General features: G+C 45.1%; 1 protein-coding gene across 1 annotated transcript in view; it reads right to left on the bottom strand.

Moving 5' to 3' along the window:
• The window catches only part of prom1a (prominin 1a), a 62,213-nt gene that overhangs the window by 5,292 nt on the left and 37,887 nt on the right, over positions 1–19,034 (bottom strand). The window contains exons 5-23 of the mRNA XM_031557886.2: positions 18,600–18,720; positions 18,078–18,141; positions 17,802–17,891; positions 15,594–15,835; positions 14,680–14,754; positions 14,441–14,504; positions 13,993–14,152; positions 13,568–13,720; positions 10,551–10,674; positions 10,034–10,137; positions 9,543–9,627; positions 7,773–7,919; positions 7,295–7,366; positions 5,457–5,549; positions 4,863–4,880; positions 3,732–3,785; positions 3,292–3,372; positions 3,080–3,148; positions 2,618–2,707 (exon numbers count right to left, since the gene is read on the bottom strand). Coding sequence (XP_031413746.1) covers positions 2,618–2,707; positions 3,080–3,148; positions 3,292–3,372; positions 3,732–3,785; positions 4,863–4,880; positions 5,457–5,549; positions 7,295–7,366; positions 7,773–7,919; positions 9,543–9,627; positions 10,034–10,137; positions 10,551–10,674; positions 13,568–13,720; positions 13,993–14,152; positions 14,441–14,504; positions 14,680–14,754; positions 15,594–15,835; positions 17,802–17,891; positions 18,078–18,141; positions 18,600–18,720 — 1,906 coding nt within the window. The remainder of the gene's footprint in view (positions 1–2,617; positions 2,708–3,079; positions 3,149–3,291; positions 3,373–3,731; positions 3,786–4,862; positions 4,881–5,456; positions 5,550–7,294; positions 7,367–7,772; positions 7,920–9,542; positions 9,628–10,033; positions 10,138–10,550; positions 10,675–13,567; positions 13,721–13,992; positions 14,153–14,440; positions 14,505–14,679; positions 14,755–15,593; positions 15,836–17,801; positions 17,892–18,077; positions 18,142–18,599; positions 18,721–19,034) is intronic.

Below are 19,034 nucleotides of genomic sequence, written 5' to 3'. Positions count from 1 at the left end.
GTTAAAAAGGGGGGGGGGGGGGGGGGGTAAAATATTGAAGCAATTGAGCAGGAGTCAGGCTTTTCTTTGGATCTCGAAAAAAAAAGCTAGAAACATTTTAATTACATCCTGATAATGCTTGCCTGAACAACAGAGACAGAGCTGCTCTGTGTTTCTATGGCAAGTGCCAATGCCCCTGTCTGGTTAATGACCAGCTTCAAGAGCTCCTTCTGAAATTATCACTGTTAGATATTAGTTGATGACAGCACTGACCGGTCACAGAACAGACTCTGGAGCGGCCTCAAGAAGGACCAGCTTGAGCTACAACCCCCAAACTCTCAAAATGTCAAGTCAAAGATGACTCGTTACACAAGAAATGAGTCCCAGATGACTGTCCGTTGTCCTTTAAACACCTACTCTCCCATGTGTGTTGGCCCATTTCAGCAGCCCATACATCCATCTTTACCTTCCCCTCAGCGAGCTGGTTATGCAATCTAGTCCATTCCCCTATTTGGCTATGACAAGCTATATGTGTGTGATGGGCGAGGAAAGCGAAACGTTCAGACTGTTCCCCACGAGGAAAGCTGTCTGGGCAAAGCCTCACACAGGCACGGATCCTGACACAGCACGGGGGAAGAGAGAGTCTCCCTGTTCCGACATTCATCCCCGCCGCCGCAGGCAGTGTACAGCCGTGCAAGCAGGCCTCAGCAGGAACTCCACCCAGCATTAGAAACCACCGCTGTTTTCACAGCTTTACACTGATCACCTTTCACTTTCTGTCAGCTATAGGCATACCTCTCCCGCTATCCTGCTGAGCAAACACAGAGCTCTTTAACGCACCTGGGCTTCTACCCCACTACAGCACCTCCTGCACTTCACAGCGTACTTTTCTACCTCGCTGTATAGACTACAGATGTTTTTATCAAAAGCGCCTTAAAATACAGTGAAGTTCCTCTGTCTTTGGGTATCTGTCATATACTTGCCAGTTAGTTTTTGCAATTTGTAGCACTGTTTTAACATGTTAACAGTATCACACGATATTTCAAATATCCTTGTTTTAGCACTTCAGCCATTAGGCCATACACTTGGACACAGCTGTTGGATGCACTGGAAGTTAGTATGTTGTGTTGCGTTGACTGTTATTGTGTCTATCCTGTTATACTATGATCTCTCTAAGGCAAATTAATTACAATGTTTGTTGCAACGGCTAACTAATGAACTAACTGACTGACTGGTTGGTCAACCTCAGGTTAATCTCAAAGTCTTCAATATCTCTCTTCGTGGGGTTAAATAGGAGTGAGCATATAAATCCTTATCCCTGTACCCCTACATTTACAATCACACAGGGGGCTTTAACAAGCCCTCGGGGTCCAGGGCTCCAGACACTTTCTGGTTAAACCCACTGACTCCCCCGGGGTCCTTCCTTGGCCAGGGGGCCGGGCCAGGCTACCGGGGGTTAATTGCTCCCCTTTCGTTAAGGGAATGCGATGCTTCCTGCCATTAGAGGGTGTGTGTAATGAGTGCACTGACATACACACTCACACACACACACACACCTCCCGCACTAACACAAACATGAACACACACACACACAACCACTCACACTCACACTCACACTCACACACACACACTCACACACACACACACACACACACACACACACACACACACACACACACACACTAACACACACACACACACACACATACACACACACTCACACACACTCACACTCACACACACACACACACACACACACACACACACACACACACTCACACACCAAAGGCCTTATGTAAGCCTGTTTCCATTTGACCTCCGACTGCTGAACACTTGAGCTGCATTAAAGAATCAGCCCAATCATCCAACAAATTCCAGAAACAGAGGAAGTGGACCATTGACGGTGTGGAGAAAAGTAGGGGGCAGTTTCTTTCTTTTCTTTTTCGGTTGGGGGTGTTGTAGATAAGAACACACAGGACCTCATTTACACACGGCCCCCCGACCCCCCGACCCCCCGACCCCCCGACCCCCCGACCCCTTTCCCCAACATCCAGAGTATTAACCTCCTCTTCCTCCACCGTGTCTGGAATGGATTGTGCTGGTTAGTTTTTACATAAATCAGCCCATAGTGGTTTTGGGAGCCCCTCTGCCCACATACACCCACACACCACACACACACACACGCACACACACACACACACACACACACACACACACACACACACACACACACACACACACACAGAGCACCCCAGGGAACTCTGACAGCTCTGACCACACCGCACCAGCACTCCTGTCCAACCTCCTGCCCCTGCTGTGAGAATGTGCTGTCCTGTCACTTTTCTGTACTTTTCTTCTATCTTTCTTTCCCCTTCCTTTCTTTCTCTCCAGAACACGGATGAGAACATTCTGTACCAGCTCATGAATAGCCAAACCGCCCCTCGTCGCCACCACCACCACCATAACCACCCCTCTTCCCACTCGCACCAATAACCCCCACCCCTTCCCACCCACCCACCCACCCACCAGCCTCCACCTTGCCCATCAGGAACCAAGCCCACCCCACCCAGCCCAGATTGGTCTGGGAACCACAGGCAGAGCTGCTGCTACATTTTGAAAGGGGCCATTATGGTCTCACCATCGAATCAATGAGGAAGCTGCAGGCCACAATCTCCATCGTGTCCACAATGTTGCTGAAGGGCTTGCAAGGGGCCACCTCCAGGGTCAGCTGTGTGTGGGGGAGGGAGAGAGAGAGAGAGAGAGAGAGAGAGAGAGAGAGACAGAGAGAGAGAGAGAGAGAGAGAGAGAGAGAGAGAGAAAGAGAGAGAGAAGAATGAGCAGAATGAATGGGGTGCTCAGAGAGCCAATCAGGGCCAATTTAACCAAGAGCCACTGGAAATAAGCAGTCCTAATGACATACTAAATTATGTTGATGTGCTGGTTTATAGCTGACAAGGACTTATAAGGACTTCTCTGTCAGTTGCATGGTTACTATCACACTGCATCCTTGGACAGTATATTCTAAAGGTATTAACTTGGGTGGTTAGAGTTACATTGGCTGTAAAAAATAAATAAGGAGGTTATAGGATGGTATACTCACTGAGGCCTTAACCCAGTTTATGTACTGCTGGAAATACCCAATTAAGATCTGTTTGTATTTCTCTGTTTCCTGTAGGAACCAATACACACAGTTTGTTGATCAGGAGGATTCATGTCTTACTCCACCTTAGGGTGTCATTATATCACATGTAAATACATCATCAAAACAATTCATATTTTCTATACAGAGTGGAAGACTCCAGAATGCATTACCTGACTGACCACGAAAGTTGCATTGTAGGAAATAAGATATTGGGCCGCCTCAATGGTACTCAAGACAGTTGAAACTTTGCTCTGAGGAGATCGAAAGGATTACACAACATCATGCTATGCCTCCTTATGTACATCGTAAGTCTAGTTGTAGTTGTAACACATATTACAATAATCTCATGACAGGACACCTCAAGGACTAGCATATGCACTGACAAAAACACCAAGACACCACACATATCCTCATACACAGATATGCTTTTAAATCAATCACATTACGCTGTGGTGGAAACGCAACTTCCACAATGCTGAAAAGCTTAAACAAATAAAAGTCAGTAAAATGTCCAGTCAGGAAGTACTGTGAGGATGGCACAGCTCTGTCCCATTTGAGCAGTTACTCCACCAGCGGGCCTGAAGTAGGCCTACAGAAGAGCTCCACTCACAGGCAGTTCTCTGGAGGTCGTCTGCAGCATGCGAATGCTCTGGCTCAGCGTGGTCTTTAAAAAGAGAAGAAAAACATTAGCGACGGGTGACACAGGCACAGACACGCTCAACACACAAAGAAAACAAGACACCGGTGCATTTAAATGCTCCACTATGCAGCATAGCAACCGCCTTGTGATGAGGTGAGACGGGGTGGAACAGCACTGTGCTAAATGCAACCAGCTGGAAACGTTGCCTCAACCTCTTCCTCCTTTACATCAAGTTCACCCAGGTTGTAAAAGAAGGACACTACACAGAGTTAAGTAGGCTTTACAGTCAAGCACTTAAAGATGGATACTGCCATGCTAGTGCACCAAGGCTCCTGAAGGGCATGTTTTCTTTATATTTGCTCCAAACATGTCTGCCATTAAAAGCAGCAAAAACACCATTACAAATGACTCAATTCACCCATGACAGCGAGTTTTGGTGCAGCATATGAAGTTGAAACAAATACTTGACCTCTGACCCGGAAGCACAATCCACAGTAGGTGTTATGCAGTTGTATGTCTTAAGTGAATACAAATGTTTTTTTTATAGTAATTTTGTATAGTCATAAGTTTCTACATGCATTCTGTCTTGAACACAAAACCCACTGTTGATTCATGCTTCATTGAAGGTGCAGATACAAAGCAAGCAGCTTTGAGATGCATTTAGAAAACCACCAAAAAAGATAATGTACTTTTTGTAAAAATTTAAATATGAAATGCCCAATGACAGTTTGTGTTCACAGGTGATGGATGATATATGATCGATCATGATTTTTGACAATGATAACAATCATTAGGGACTCAATATTTAAATATGTGTTAAACCTAAAAACATAACGTTCAAAATGAATATATCATGTGAAACAATATGTAACTATGTAAATAATATGCAAGTGCTCAGCCTTTATATTGCATGGTTTCATTTTAAGTGGACTCACAAGAAAAACAACATATTTTCCACTTACACTGCAAGTAAAAATATATCCAATGGTCACATATAAAACCTTTTGAACAGGACACTGGAGTGCATGGTTCTCTGAATGGTATGAAACATTTACAGCGTGTATAAAAGAAAAGAAAAACCAAAGATGGACGCAAGCTTACCCTCGCTCTAACATATTTCTGGGAAGCCATTATTTGGGAGAAATCAAGAACACGGTCACATAAGAAAGAGCTCAGAAGAAAGATTTGACAGAAAATACTATGCTACTATGTGTGTAGTTACTTCATGTTTGAAATATGTAAAATCCTAATGTGTGATGTGTATGTTTCTGCCTTGTTCTCTCTCTGTTGTTGTGTGTCATGCTGTGTTGTATGCTCATATTATTCAGAATTTGTTATGGTGTATTACATTTTAATTTACTTTTGGTGATTTGCATAATTTGTTTCTTCCTGTCACCGGCACATACTGTGTGTGTGTATATATTTCCTAAATTTCCCTCAGGATTAATCTATCTATCTATCTATCTATCTATCTATCTATCTATCATATATTCTGTGTGTTCTGTGTGTTTGATTGCTTTTAATATGCTGAATCAGAACAGTGCAAATTATGATTTAAGAGTCCCAATCATTGTGCATGAGAGTGATCAACACCCTTGCTCCACTGCACAGACTCACAGACTCAAGCAGCCGATCTCTGAGTAGAGGATTGTGGCTTCTGAGTAAAAAGGTGCAATGAGTTCAGCGATTGATTACCAGTGACTGCTCCATGGGGAGCACCTGCTGGGTGTGGATCTGCCGGAGGGTGCTGGCATAGCCCTTCAGAGAGGTCTGCAGGGAACCCTTTGGCTGGGGGGGGGGGACAGAGAACAGAGTTAGTTCATTTCAGTTTTGTAACAAGGGATATTGTTCATAGAGAAGAGATTTCTTAGACAGTTTGGCCTTCACACTGTTGTTCCTATTTGTAATAAAGACTAGTAATGAGGGCCCATGAACCTGTTCCCATGACAAAGGATTCTTCGGTTTCCTAGTATATCATGACAGCTCAGCTCTGAATGATGTAGAAGTGCTATAGAATTTGCAGCACATATCTATATACTCAGTGCACAGGATACCTGGAGCATGTATGTATCATGTGCATATGCCACCAGTGTGATAATATGGTTTACCCTCTGATCTGTGTCAGTAATTTGTTAGCTCTTTTTCTCCTTTTCTATCTCTCTCTGCCCGGCTGGCCCCAAGCAGATGGGCCCCCCCTTTAGAGCTGACGTTCTGCTCAAAAGGTTCTTCCTGTTAAAAGGGAGTTTGTCTTTGCCCCAGTCGCCTTAGTGCTTGCTCTAAGGGGTTCAGGCCAAGAGACAACTTCAGTTGTTATTGAAATTGACTTGAATTTGAATACCTGTGATGCATAGTTTACCATCATGTGTTATATGGTAATACACTGATATTCTAGACCAGTACTGTCCACTAGGGGCAGACTGTTTAGAAGGTGATAATAGCCTGAGAACCAGTGGTATGCATTTATCTCCACAGAAACGGGCTACATCAGCATTTAGGTGCAGCCTGTAGAGTAGAGGAGCTTTTTCATGAAATCCTGGGAAACCTGCCCTGCTTAATGAACCACTGAAGGGAGAGCCACACCAGCTGGCCAGCAGCATCTGTGCTGATTATGGGATGTAACATGAACCGCTCTCTTTCTTTCAAACACACAATCGCTCCCTCTCTCACACACACACCCACACACACACACACACACACATACACACAGTCTCACTCTCTCTCTCTGTCTCTCTCTCTCTCACACACTCATACACACACACAGTCTCACTCACTCACTCTCTCTCTCTCTCACACACACACACACAGACACACACACACATACACACAGTCTCACTCTCTCTCTCTCTCTGTCTCGCTCTCTCTCTTTCGCACACACACACACACACACATACACTCTCTCACACACACACGCACACACACACACACACACACACACACACACACACACACACACACACACACACACACACATACACACACACACACACACACACACACACACACACAGTCTCTCACTCTCTCTCCCTGTGGACTGAGGAGGTACAGGTGGACACCAGCTGGGCAGACAGACAGACAGACAGACAGACAGACAGACAGACTCTCTGTACAGAATAGAGTGGCTCACTTAAGAAAACGGCTCAATTACAGCCAGCACAAGACCTCTGGGCCAACTCCCAGTCACTGCAGAACCTTCCAGAATGAATGGAGAGCTTGTGCTGGCCCTGGAGCCCTTGAGGGCAAGGCAAAAATAAAGCAGCCTTTTCCTGAGCGAGCCTCATCTGGAGAGCTAAGGAAGCTGCAAGTGTGTAGGCACAATGGATGATAAGAAACCCAAGCCTCACATGGAGACCACGCCAAAGTCTACCCCTTTGGATTTTTCTATATGAATGCCCATTAAAAGACAAATTAGAAACTGCTGCTGAAAATGAAAAGACTACCGGCTTATATGCATGGGAGATTATACGTCGTGGGTTGTGGCTTTCTGCATTGGGTTGCTTTTACTGGGGCTGGAGAAGGAACAGAATAGAACATACCAGTTGGTCACTCTGGGCATCCAGCTCCTTGGCGAACGAGAGCAGGTCCACCAGCGTCACCCTTTTGTTAACCTGGAAGGCCACCAAGAACACAAAGTATGGGACATGCTTCACTGCGCACTCTTTTTGTCTTGCGCTGGGAGACAAACACACACTGTTTATGTTTTTTCTCTCTCTCAGTCTATAACTGAGTGTCTAAAGATCCACTCGTCTCTCACAAACTCTCTTCTTCCCCGACTCAGTCTTCAGTTCCACATTCATTTAATTTTATAGCACATTTTACTCCACATTAGTTCAATTTTAGCAATCAACATTTTCTCAAGGTACTGTACGGCACACAAGACTTTAACTCCCTCGAGGCAGCACAGTGTTGTTTACTGTATTTTCCTATATGCAGCACAGTGTTGTTTACTCTATTTTCCTATATGCAGCACAGTGTTGTTTACTGTATTTTCCTATATGCTGATAAGTCTCACACCTCCTCCAGGTAGGCGGCGTAGTTGATGTCTCCGATGCCAGTCTCTGTGAAGAGGACCAGGTTGTCTTTGCCCTCCGTCTCCAGAAGGACGATGCCCCGCAGGTCCACCTTCACGCCATCAACCACCCGCGCCATGTCCTCCGTGAACTGGGCAAAATATGGGCACAGTCGAAGGAAACGGATTAGTATTGGAGCGGGTTTGATGCAGCTAGAGGGAAAAGTGCTGACTACTTTCCATCACACTTCATTTTCAGTAGCATAAGGTCTAATGTGCTTATCTATGTTGAGTAATTAAGGGTTGAAATACTATGCTGTACTTGTCATGTAAGTTCTTGCTGTTACTTGTTACACTCTAACTGGCAGCACATCTTCACTGGTAGTTACATAAGAAGCAGAGTGTACTAACAAATTGCTTCATTATTAAATGGATATTCACCAAATGAAAGACCCAGGTTATGCCATGCACTCAAGCCCACTGGTATTTTAAGCAATGAGTCAATCTATTGATCTAGAACATTCCACACAGCTGGGTCTCTGATATTACAAAGCGAGACAGCCTGTCCAGATGTTTCATTGAGCACGCCAGCAAATGTTGCGGGCTAAACATAACAACCTTCCTATGTATGGCCTGACAAGCACCACCATATATGTCCTCCTTACGTTCCCCCTCTGCTCTGTGGACCTCCTGCTCACACAGTGACAATGGAAACCCTCCCCTGTTTACATCGAGTAGGAGGATGTTACACAACCTGAAGCACATGTCTTTGCCATGTGCTTTCAGCACAGGCCCCCGGCAACCAGTACAGGACACCGTTGCCCAGGGAGACAAAATAATGTACATTGAGCGCCCTTTCACATTCTTATTCAGCACGAGAGCTTCCTGGGCAACTGCATTCACGGCCACAAAGCCCAGATTATATGCCCCCGCTGGAGGTAGTTGAACTCCCATAGCATGGCACTTCAGTGAAGTGTTTCTGAAGTACTACGCTATGTCAAGACCATACAAGATCTCTTTTCACAGCCAGGTAAGCTACTACAAAGCATTTCCCATGATGCATCACTCTCCTCATCATCCATATAAATGCACATATACAGACTAAGACTCAATTCAACTGCTGAACTGAACGTACAGCTCTGCTAACTGGGGGCTCATTTGCATGGCTCTCTATGGAGCACACTGGGTAGCATCCCCCCCCCCCCTCCCCATTGATATCCCCTGATTCAGAAGAAGGCTCGTAAGCCGGCCAGCTGGCTCCCAAGGAACAGGCGAGACGCTGAAGCGATGGGGAGCCAGGGCAGCGTGTTTGTTCCTGCCGTTAGATAAGGCTGGCGCTCGCTCAAGAAGCGGCCAGCAGGGCTGAGGGTCAGAGGTCAGACTGAGGGTTAAATAGAGATGCTGCCTGCCTGCACTGAGGCTGTGGCTCATATGTCTTTACTCTGTTACTGAGGATGATAGCCCTTTAGGAAATACTCCAGAGCAGTGTGCCGATGCAGTATGTTCGAGTTAGAGTATGTCTTGAGTTGTTTCTGGTCGCAAAATCCAATTAATTAGGCACTGTTTACACATGGCACTCGGAGGATTTCAAGTATAGCTTTTCGAAATTCATCTTTTGACTCCCACAATACTTACCAATGCACAGGCAACATCAGTGATTCTCTCTCCTGTCTCCTGTCTCCTCTATCAGAATAAAAGAGCCACCCAGCATGATGTGTGTGTGGGGTACAGGAGGCGCCCAGCGTGATGTGTGTGTGAGGTACAGGAGCCCTTACCACACTGGTGTTGAGGAAGGCAGAGACATTGAAGATCTTATCCAGGTGTAGGGCAGAGTAGATCCCTCTGTTCTCTTTGCAATTACTGAGAGAGAGAGAGAGAGAGAGAGAGAGAGAGAGAGAGAGAGGGTTTATGAAGGAGGGGTGTTAGGTATATGAGAGAAGAGAGTGACGAATGCTGGCATACTGAGTACTAATGAGTATAGAGTCCATACATTAAACAACCCAAGTACAGCGTGTTCCTGTGCAGACGCTTCCATCCTCACTACTGCCACCTTGTGGTGCATAGTAACTAAATACAGCTGCCATTACAATCCTTCAACACAGAGTGTCTAGACCACCAACTACGCATCTATGTTTGTGTGTAAAAGAGCCAAATGTTATTCTGTTGGTACTCAATGGCAACGATTGTGTGCCATTGTATTATTCTAATAGTTCAAATCTGATGTACTTTGGCAACATAGACAGCATGTGATGACCTGACTGTTCACCTGTAAAAGCTCTCCACGGTGAGGTCCATCTCGGGGTCGTTGTACAGGTAGCCAGGGATGAAGTTCTTCCAGGCAGGCATGATGAGGTGAGGGGTGTCCAACACCTGTGAAGCACGAGACCCTTCATGGATTAAAAACGACTAAAAAAACACAAAGACTCCGCCATCCCTACAAACACATCCCTGTAGTCAGTGCATAAGATGGAGAAACATTCTCTGTTTTATAAGACAAAGAGAATCCTAAGGACTAAGAGTGCACATATAGTTTAGTAGACATATCTGAGTCAATACAAAACTATGCATGACTTCTCTATAACTATCCGAGCCATGCATCATACGTGGAGTGTAACTGACACGAGACCTTGTGTGTGTGTGTGTGTGTGTGTGTGTGTGTGTGTCTGTGTGTGTGTGTGTGTGTGTGTGTCTCTGTGTGTGTGTCTCTGTGTGTGTGTGTGTGTGTGTGTGTGTGTGTGTGTGTGTGTGTGTGTGTGTGTGTGTGTGTGTGTGTGTGTGCTTGCCTTGAACAGCTGTTTGGTGTGGAAGGGCTCACACACCAGCTTCTCCACGTTTCCGCCCACTATGAAGCTGGCGCCCACCATGGCCATCAGCAGCCAGGAGAAGATGAAGCTGAAGCCCACGCCACTGGGGAACACACACACACACACACACACACACACACACACACAGACACACACAGACACACACAGACACACACACACACACACACACGCACACACACACACACACAGGGATGGATTAACGAACGGGCCTACCGGGCCCAGGCCCAGGGGCCCATGAGCTCAGGGGGCCCCTAAGCCAGAGCCTCTGCGTGAAGTCGCTGTTATGTATCTCTTATTTGTGGTTGAAAAAGGTGTATTTTGTTCATTCGCTAATGGCTTTAATTGAGTGTACCTGTGCTGTGTTAGAAAATGTGCATGTGTGCCAGGGGCTTAATGCAATGCAGACAATGCAGCCAGCGTGGAAGATTCGTAGGCTAAGCAGACACTGCTTTCCAAATTTTTTCGAACATTTGAATGTCAAAGAGTAGCTTGTTTAGGGGTCCACATGCGTGGACAGTTAATTAAACTCCATTTTATTCTGGATTATCATAGTAATATTCTCCAAACCACATAGGGGCAGAGTCAGTAGACTCAGAGCAATATAATAACAATATGTATCATCTTGTATTTGGAATGTTAACTGTGTAATGACATCATCAAGACAAGATGGCTGACGGTGCTGGGCATGTGCTGAATACTCCAGGCATATCTGTTAAAACCTTCTACCCAAGAAGGAAAAATCAGGCAAAAAAAATATTAGTATGTAAGGGAAAGTGTGTTGAACAAATCTATGTTTAAAAAATGAAATTTGATGTAAAATATAGTTTGTACACCCTAAAAACCAACTGTCCACATACGTGGACGCATGCATTAGAGGAATCGGATACCGTCCACATATGTGGACGTCATGCATCAGAGGAATCGGATGACATTAAATCTGATTATAAAACCTGGTATTTTTTTTTATTTGCATTGTTCAAATGAAAGAAACAATCATACAACAACATATCAACATAAATAATTACTAAATTACGTGAAAATAATGATTTTTAACCTTGGGTAAGTATTCGTTACCATCCATTTGTTGCATGGTGTCCACATATGTGGACAGTAAAATATATTTTTAATAAAACCATATTTTTTTTAAATTCAAAATGAATTTCAAGTTTAGGTTCATTTTGGGTAATAAAATCAATACAAAAAAAATCTAGATCACTCTTTTCATAATTCATGCATGAAAGGGTTAATGCGACAGTGATCAAGGATAATCTACACTTGCAATTTTTAAAATCCCTTATGTTATATATTCCCTCAAAATGGCAAACTTGTCTCTGTCATGGTTTTCATAATTTTTAGGGGGAAATCGTCAGTAGCAATCTATAACACAATTATATGCTTATCGTGCATACACTATAGAAACTATTAAAAAGCCGATTCAATTAAATGAATAATCTCTTATTTAATTTGTTATTTTTGTCATATACAGATATGCAATGATGATTGCTGGGTAATATGTAGCTTGTTCGCCAATGTCAAGTCTCTATTTGATCATGTGACGAGACGATACGCTATAACTCGTTTTGGCGCAGAATCTGAACGTCAAGACCTACAAGCTGACTGAGCACAGTACGGTACACTTGCCGAACGATGCCTTTCAAACATAAAAGTGGTAATGCATGATTGCTCTTTCTATGGACAGGATAGCCAGCCCATTCAGCCTCTCCTGCCCCATGCTGCTCAGGTAGGTCTTAATCAGTTTCAATTTGGAAAAGAATCACTCGGCTGTTGCCCTGTCACATGTAATGTCAGAAACGATAGCAGGGCAGTGCACCTAAGGTGGATGTTACGGAGTAAACTTTGACCTGTTTACTTTGCCAATACAATAGCCAAAGTATCTAATTCGACCGTTAAATCCAACACATGGTTGGTAAAATATATATATAAGCCTAATGGTGTTTGTGTGTGCGTGCGTGTTTTGCAAACGCACAATAATTTTTTTTGCGAGGGGGGGGGCCTTTAACATGTCCAGGCCCAGGGGCCCGTGGTTTCTTAATCCGTCCATGCACACACACACACACATTTGATTAATTTATTTGGAATGACCAATACTGATTACAACACCACAGCATCCAAATATTAATAAAGAGCCTATTATGTCTCACACAACAACACAAACACTGTGCAAGTATTAACAGCCAAGTGAATCAGTAGATGAGCGCAGTTTTGGTCACTGATTTCAAGGTTGAAACCAAGCACATTGTGAGTATTGCTGTTATCAGTACAATTGGCTCTTTCTGCGTTTACGCCGCCAGTTACGACGGGTGTAGATGTTAAAATGTGTTTGTTTGTTAGTGCAGCCTACCGCCATGCGGCCTACCGGCGTGACGCATGCGCACACACACACACAGACGTTCAAACACACACACACACACACACACACACACACATATAGATTCTTTATCAAAGTGTTAACAGTGTTAGTGATCGAAGACACACTCACCCACACACAAAGCTTTTACCGTCACAATCAAATGTGACAGCGAATGTTTACTATTAGAAACATTTCTGTAAAAGATTGGCACAGCTTCACACCAACATCAGCACCATTAGCAACTGGCATTGTCTCCATCCACACATGTACCTACTCATGTTGCTAATATGACCTACACTATACACTACTATGGCCTACACTATATGAACCCTGTAAAGACTTCCAAGTAGTGTTAAAACACTTATGACAGTAGCCCCGACCACCTTCGGGCTTGAAGCCCACGGGTTCGAATCTGGCCCGCTGTCATTTCTCCTGTCCACTCCCCACCTCTTCTCCCTCTCATTTCCTGTCACACTCTTCACTGCACTATCGATTAAAGGCAAAAAAGCCCCAAAATAAATCTTAAAAAAAAGACCACGTATGACATCCAAATAGTGTTAAAACACATATGACATTCAAGTAGTGTTAAAACACGCTGACTCACGCCATGAGCAGGTTGCCTCCGGTGTTGGAGATGCAGCCGCGGGTGGTGGGCGTGGCGTGGCGGTCGAAGCCCAGGATGCCACAGAGCATGCCCAGCAGGTTGAAGGCCAGCACCATCACCACCATGCAGCACAGCGTGATGCAGGCCACCCACCTGAGCAAAGGCCCAGAGTCACTCATCCAACTCACTTTGAACCCATAACAACTTATGAAAGGAGTCACCGCGCTTTGTACTGCACAGCCTTTGGTGTGGTAAAAGTATCAAATGAAGTGTAGTTTAATATATTGAATAATGAATAGATAATAATTTTATATATCAAATAATGAATAGATAATAATTTTATATATTGAATAATGAATAGATAATCATTTTATATATTGAATAATTGCTAGAGCCTAGGCATACAGAATGCCTGGGGAAGGTACCTGTAGAAGTCATAGCGGTCTATCTCGGGGTAAAGGTCCTCAATCCTGGAGTGGGAGTGACTGATGAAGATGGTGAAGTTGGTCAGGGAGTTGTGCACGGGGAACAGCTTCGAGAAGCCAGTGATGTTCATGCCAATGCCGTCCAGCATGTCTCTCACACCTGCAGAGTGTGTCAGAGTGTGTGAGTGAGTGAGGGAGAGCGAGAGAGAGAAAGAGAAAAAGAGAGAGAGAGAGAGAGACCATTGGACAGAGAGAGGGAGGGAGAGAAAGAGAAAAAGAGAGAGAGAGTAAAGAATGAAGAGAAATAATCCATGTGGGACTTTTTAATAAAATATTTTAACACCCAATAGAGCAAGTGCCATTAATCTAACCATCACAACTACAACAATTCAGAGCTACTCCATTATAATATGTACTGTAAGTGCTTTGACAGCAAACTGCCACTCACCTTCAACCACATTTCTAGTCTGATTCATCACCATCGCTGGGGTATCATTAAAAGATGTGTACCCCTACGGGAAAAAAAGAGGATGCAGAAAGCACAAAATAATTTAAAAAATGAATGAAATGGAAAATAAGAGAAAAATTGAAGGCTTGCCACGAGAGTCCAAAGGGCAAAGGAGGAGCCCCACATGGACTAAAAAGAAAGAGTTCAAAGGTCAAAGGAGGAGCCCCACATGGACTGACCTTCTGAATGATGCCACTGAGGTCCGTCTTCAGGGCCTCATTAACCTTCTCCAGCTGAGGGGTAACGTCAGGCAACTGGAACAGAGAACAGGAGACACAGGACTCACTCAGTAACACAGCGGACAAGTCCCACATGTCTACACACAAACCTCAATATCACACAGAACTGGAGACACACAAACACACACACACACACACAGACACACAGACACACAGACAGACAGACAGACAGACAGACAGACAGACAGACAGACAGACACACACACACACACACACACACACACACACACACACACACACACACACACAACACACACACACACACACACAGAGGGAGAGAAGGGGATATTGACAGAGAAAAAGCAATAAAGATAGAAACCATATCTAAGGGACATTATAAGATTCAGTATGAGGTGACCACACAATTAAACAAGACGTGGTGTATTTGTATCATGGTTGTGGGTGTGAGAGAGAAGGAGAAAGAGTGTGAGAGAGAGACAGAATGTTTGTGTGAGTGTGTGTGTGAGAGAGAGAGAGACAAAATGTTTGTGTATGTGTGTGAAAGAGAGAGAGCGCGCGCGAGAGAGAGTGTGAGAGAGAGACAGAATGTTTGTGTGAGTGTGCGTGTGTGTGTTCCGAGAGAGAGAGAAAATGTTTGTGTATGTGTGTGAAAGAGAGAGAGCGCGCGCGAGAGAGAGTGTGAGAGAGAGACAGAATGTTTGTGTGAGTGTGCGTGTGTGTGTGTCCGAGAGAGAGAGAAAATGTTGTGTATGTGTATGTGTGTGTGAGAGACAGAGAGAGCGCGAGAGAGAGAGTGTGAGATAGAGACAGAATGTGTGTGCGCACGAGAGAGAGAGAGAGGCGAGTGAGAGAGAGTGAAAGAGAGGGGAGAAATAAAGGAGAGTTTTTTAAACCCGCGCTGTGCCAGCGTACCACAGAGTAGTTGGCTCCCGGTGCAGCTGGCTGAGGGAGCTGAGCACGCGGCTTGCAGACCTTGGCGGCGGCTGAGCCGGGACGGCGCAGACGGGGTCGTCCAGGGAGCTGTTGAGGCCGGAGCGCACCAGGCTCAGGTTGAAGCGCAGCTTCCCCGCGCCCTCCTGCAGCACCTCCAGGGTCATACTCACGTTCTCCAGCGCCTCCTTGGTCTCATGCATGGCTGAGGTGGAGGGGGACACGGGGAGTGAGTGTGTATGCAAACACGTGCACACACACACACACACGTATACACACACACATGCACACACACACACACACACACACACACCCACATACACACATACACAGACATTCAAACACTAACCAGACACAAAACAAAGACACACACCTGACAACCCCAATTTTCCAAACACACACGCACACACATGCACTACATACACAAACACCTATACACAGATGAATACACACCACACTTACAAAGCTGAAAAACAGCTTGTACAAGGTGTACAGGCATACACCTAGGGGAAGATACACTTGCACATAGCATAACACCAAACACAAGGGCACACGCGCTCATCTGCACATCTTTACAATCGCTTCGACTCTAACCAACCACTTACCTATGCTAACACGGCAAAGATACAAACACACAGGAGACCATTTATCAGGCAACACCCCATATAACTCATAACAGGGGGAGGACCAATCAGATTAATGGTAGTTCCCTCAGTCTGTGTGCGATGAGACTAAAGACTTCACACTTGACACCTGTTGGTCAAGGGATGGGAGACCAGGGATGTGTGGGACAACCAGGGAGCAGATGCAAATGAGACTGTTGATTGGATCAGGAGTCAGGAGTGAAACAGAGGAACCAATTGGGAACCAATCACATGAGAGTCCAGGCACAGGGGGAGGGTCACATGGGGGGGGGGGGGGGGGGGGTCACATCCAATCAGAGAGCAGAAGGCTCTTTACCTTTCAAGGCCCTCTCCACTTTGACTTTTGGGGCCAAAAAGTGACAAAGACAAGATGAAAGAAAGTGAGGAGGCAGGTAGACTTCAGGGGCTTGAGATTAATTCATGCCAGCTATACGCCCATGGTTACTGCCCTAACACCATGTTACAAACATATTTAAGTTAGGTGACCCATTTCAGGAGTATGGGCATTGCTTGTGTCTGTGAATGCTGAACAGTGTAGTATGATTTCTAGCCTTCACCATCATTCAAACTGAAAGAGAAAATGCTTCTGCACATCCAGGTTAGGGGGTAGAGCACACAGACGTACATGTGGTGCTTCGCATCGTTCAGACAGAGCGGGTATGAAGAGGGTGATCACACTGTAACGGCACTTCAAAGAATGCACTTCCTAATGCCTAAGTGTTCCTTTCTCACGGGCACAGATAAGGACGTTATCAGCGCTCCATTCTTTCAGGGGAAGATTCTCAAATAAGTAGAGACGAGCGATAGAGAGAGAAACAAAAGAGGAAGGAGACGACGCGCCGCGAGATAAAGGAGAGAAAAAGCCAGAAGAAGATGTGGAAGACAAAAGAGATAGCGAAAAGCAGCAGAGGAAAAGAAAAGGAAGAAGAAGAAGAAAAAGCAAGAATGGATAGAAAGAAAAGAGAGGAGAGAAGAGGAACATGAAAGAGAACTACACCGGCAAGAAGAGGAGCTACACCCACATGCAGTCTTCAACACAATCCCTATCAATGCAGGCACATCTTATCCCCCTTAATTCACACAGATTCCCCCCATCAATTCCTTCTCTTCCCCTGTCGACTCTTATCTTTCCCATTGTCATGGGCTGGTAAAGTATACAACAATCCCACCGCAACTATATAATGTCTTGTGTAGTTGTTTGTTGGCCTGTCCGCTTGCCTGTCTGTTGGTCTGTCTACTTGTCTGTCTTTTGGTCTGTCTGTGTGTCTGCTTGTCTGTCTGCTTGCTTGTCTGTTTGTTGTTGCTTTATGCCCTTTTGTTTTCCCACTGTATTGGGGTGGGTGTGTTCGGAACAGCTTCAATCCATATTGTAACTACACTGGAATAAAAATAAAGCTGTCCTCCGAAGAGGTGGGCCAAAAAAAAAAAAAGGAAAAAAAAAGAAGAGGAGCTAAAGAAAGTGAAGAAGAGATGAAAGAGAGACAAAAGGACAAGAAAGAAACGGAGGAGAAGCGAGTCCTGCTGTACCTCCAGCCAGGTTAAGGGCTCCGTCCAGCGCAGGCCGCACCTCCTTCCCCAGCTCATCGTGGATCCTCCCTCCCAGCAGAGGCCCGATGTCTGAGGAGCAGAGAGGGAGAGAGGAGAGAGGAGAGAGGAGAGAGAGAGGAGAGAGAGAGAGAGGAGAGAGAGGGAGAGAGAGTGAGAGAGAGGAGAGAGGAGAGAGAGATGGGAGGTGAGAGATATGAAACCCTGATAAAAGAGTCAGAAAAGTGAGAAAAGAGTGTGAAAAGATGTTGTACGTACTGTCCAGGTCGAACACCACTTGGTTCTTGGCCGTGGAGTACTGTGATATCAGGTAGTCGATTTGCTGCGTGAGGCAAAGGAAAGAAGCAAAGAGCTAGTTAGTGATAATCTCGCACACACCTCTGATCATACTGCACGTTCAAGCTGATTTTAAATTGCTTTAAATGAGGATGCAGTCATGCCTAACAGATATTTCAGTATGTTATTAACACACTGTAGAAAAATGTACAGCTAACTATGACGGAGCATGACAGTATGGAGTATGGCAGTATGGCATTGACATACCCAAAATTAAAGCAGTTCAAACTAATTCATACTTCTTTAACCCCAGTCCTACTACAGGTGTCTTTAGCATGATATAGATAACGTGGCAATGGGAGCCAAATACCTTGATTTAACTTAACTTAATCAAGTGAGAATCACAACAGGAAGCACTTCTATGCGCCAGCACTTGGAGACACTAACATGGCGTATCTAGCACCAACAGAGAGCGAGTTGTGGACAGAGTAGAAGAGTTCTTACGGTGGGCGTCTCGTTGGCAAAGGTGTGCAGGTCCCTCAGGTTGCTGTTGACCAGCCGCCTCATCTGTTTCAGCTGGGAGCTCAGGTGCTGATTGGCCGCGTACGAGCACAGGATTCCAGCTCTGTAGTCATGGCAACACAACTGTGTCATTAGAATGTTGATAGAATGTGCCCACTTTCAGTGCTATAAATACATTCTGATGTGCGTGTGTGTGTGTATGTCAATTTTTCACCTTGCAAGAATGATGTTTGTCTTATCTTTGAGGAGAGACACCCACACTTAGCTGGAGTGCTCCCAAACGCCTGAAGATAATTGTGCTTGGCGTGGGCACAGTTTTATTTTTCACTGCTGTCGTATTGCCAGCAGCTGCATTTGAGGTGTTTGATAGACACGCCTGCCTTTCAGAAAATGTACTTTTAATGTATTCTACAATGA

Source organism: Clupea harengus, chromosome 20 (genome assembly GCF_900700415.2).
Source record: "Clupea harengus chromosome 20, Ch_v2.0.2, whole genome shotgun sequence".
NCBI classification, from domain to species: domain Eukaryota; kingdom Metazoa; phylum Chordata; class Actinopteri; order Clupeiformes; family Clupeidae; genus Clupea; species Clupea harengus.
This window is presented reverse-complemented; position numbering and strand designations above follow the sequence as displayed.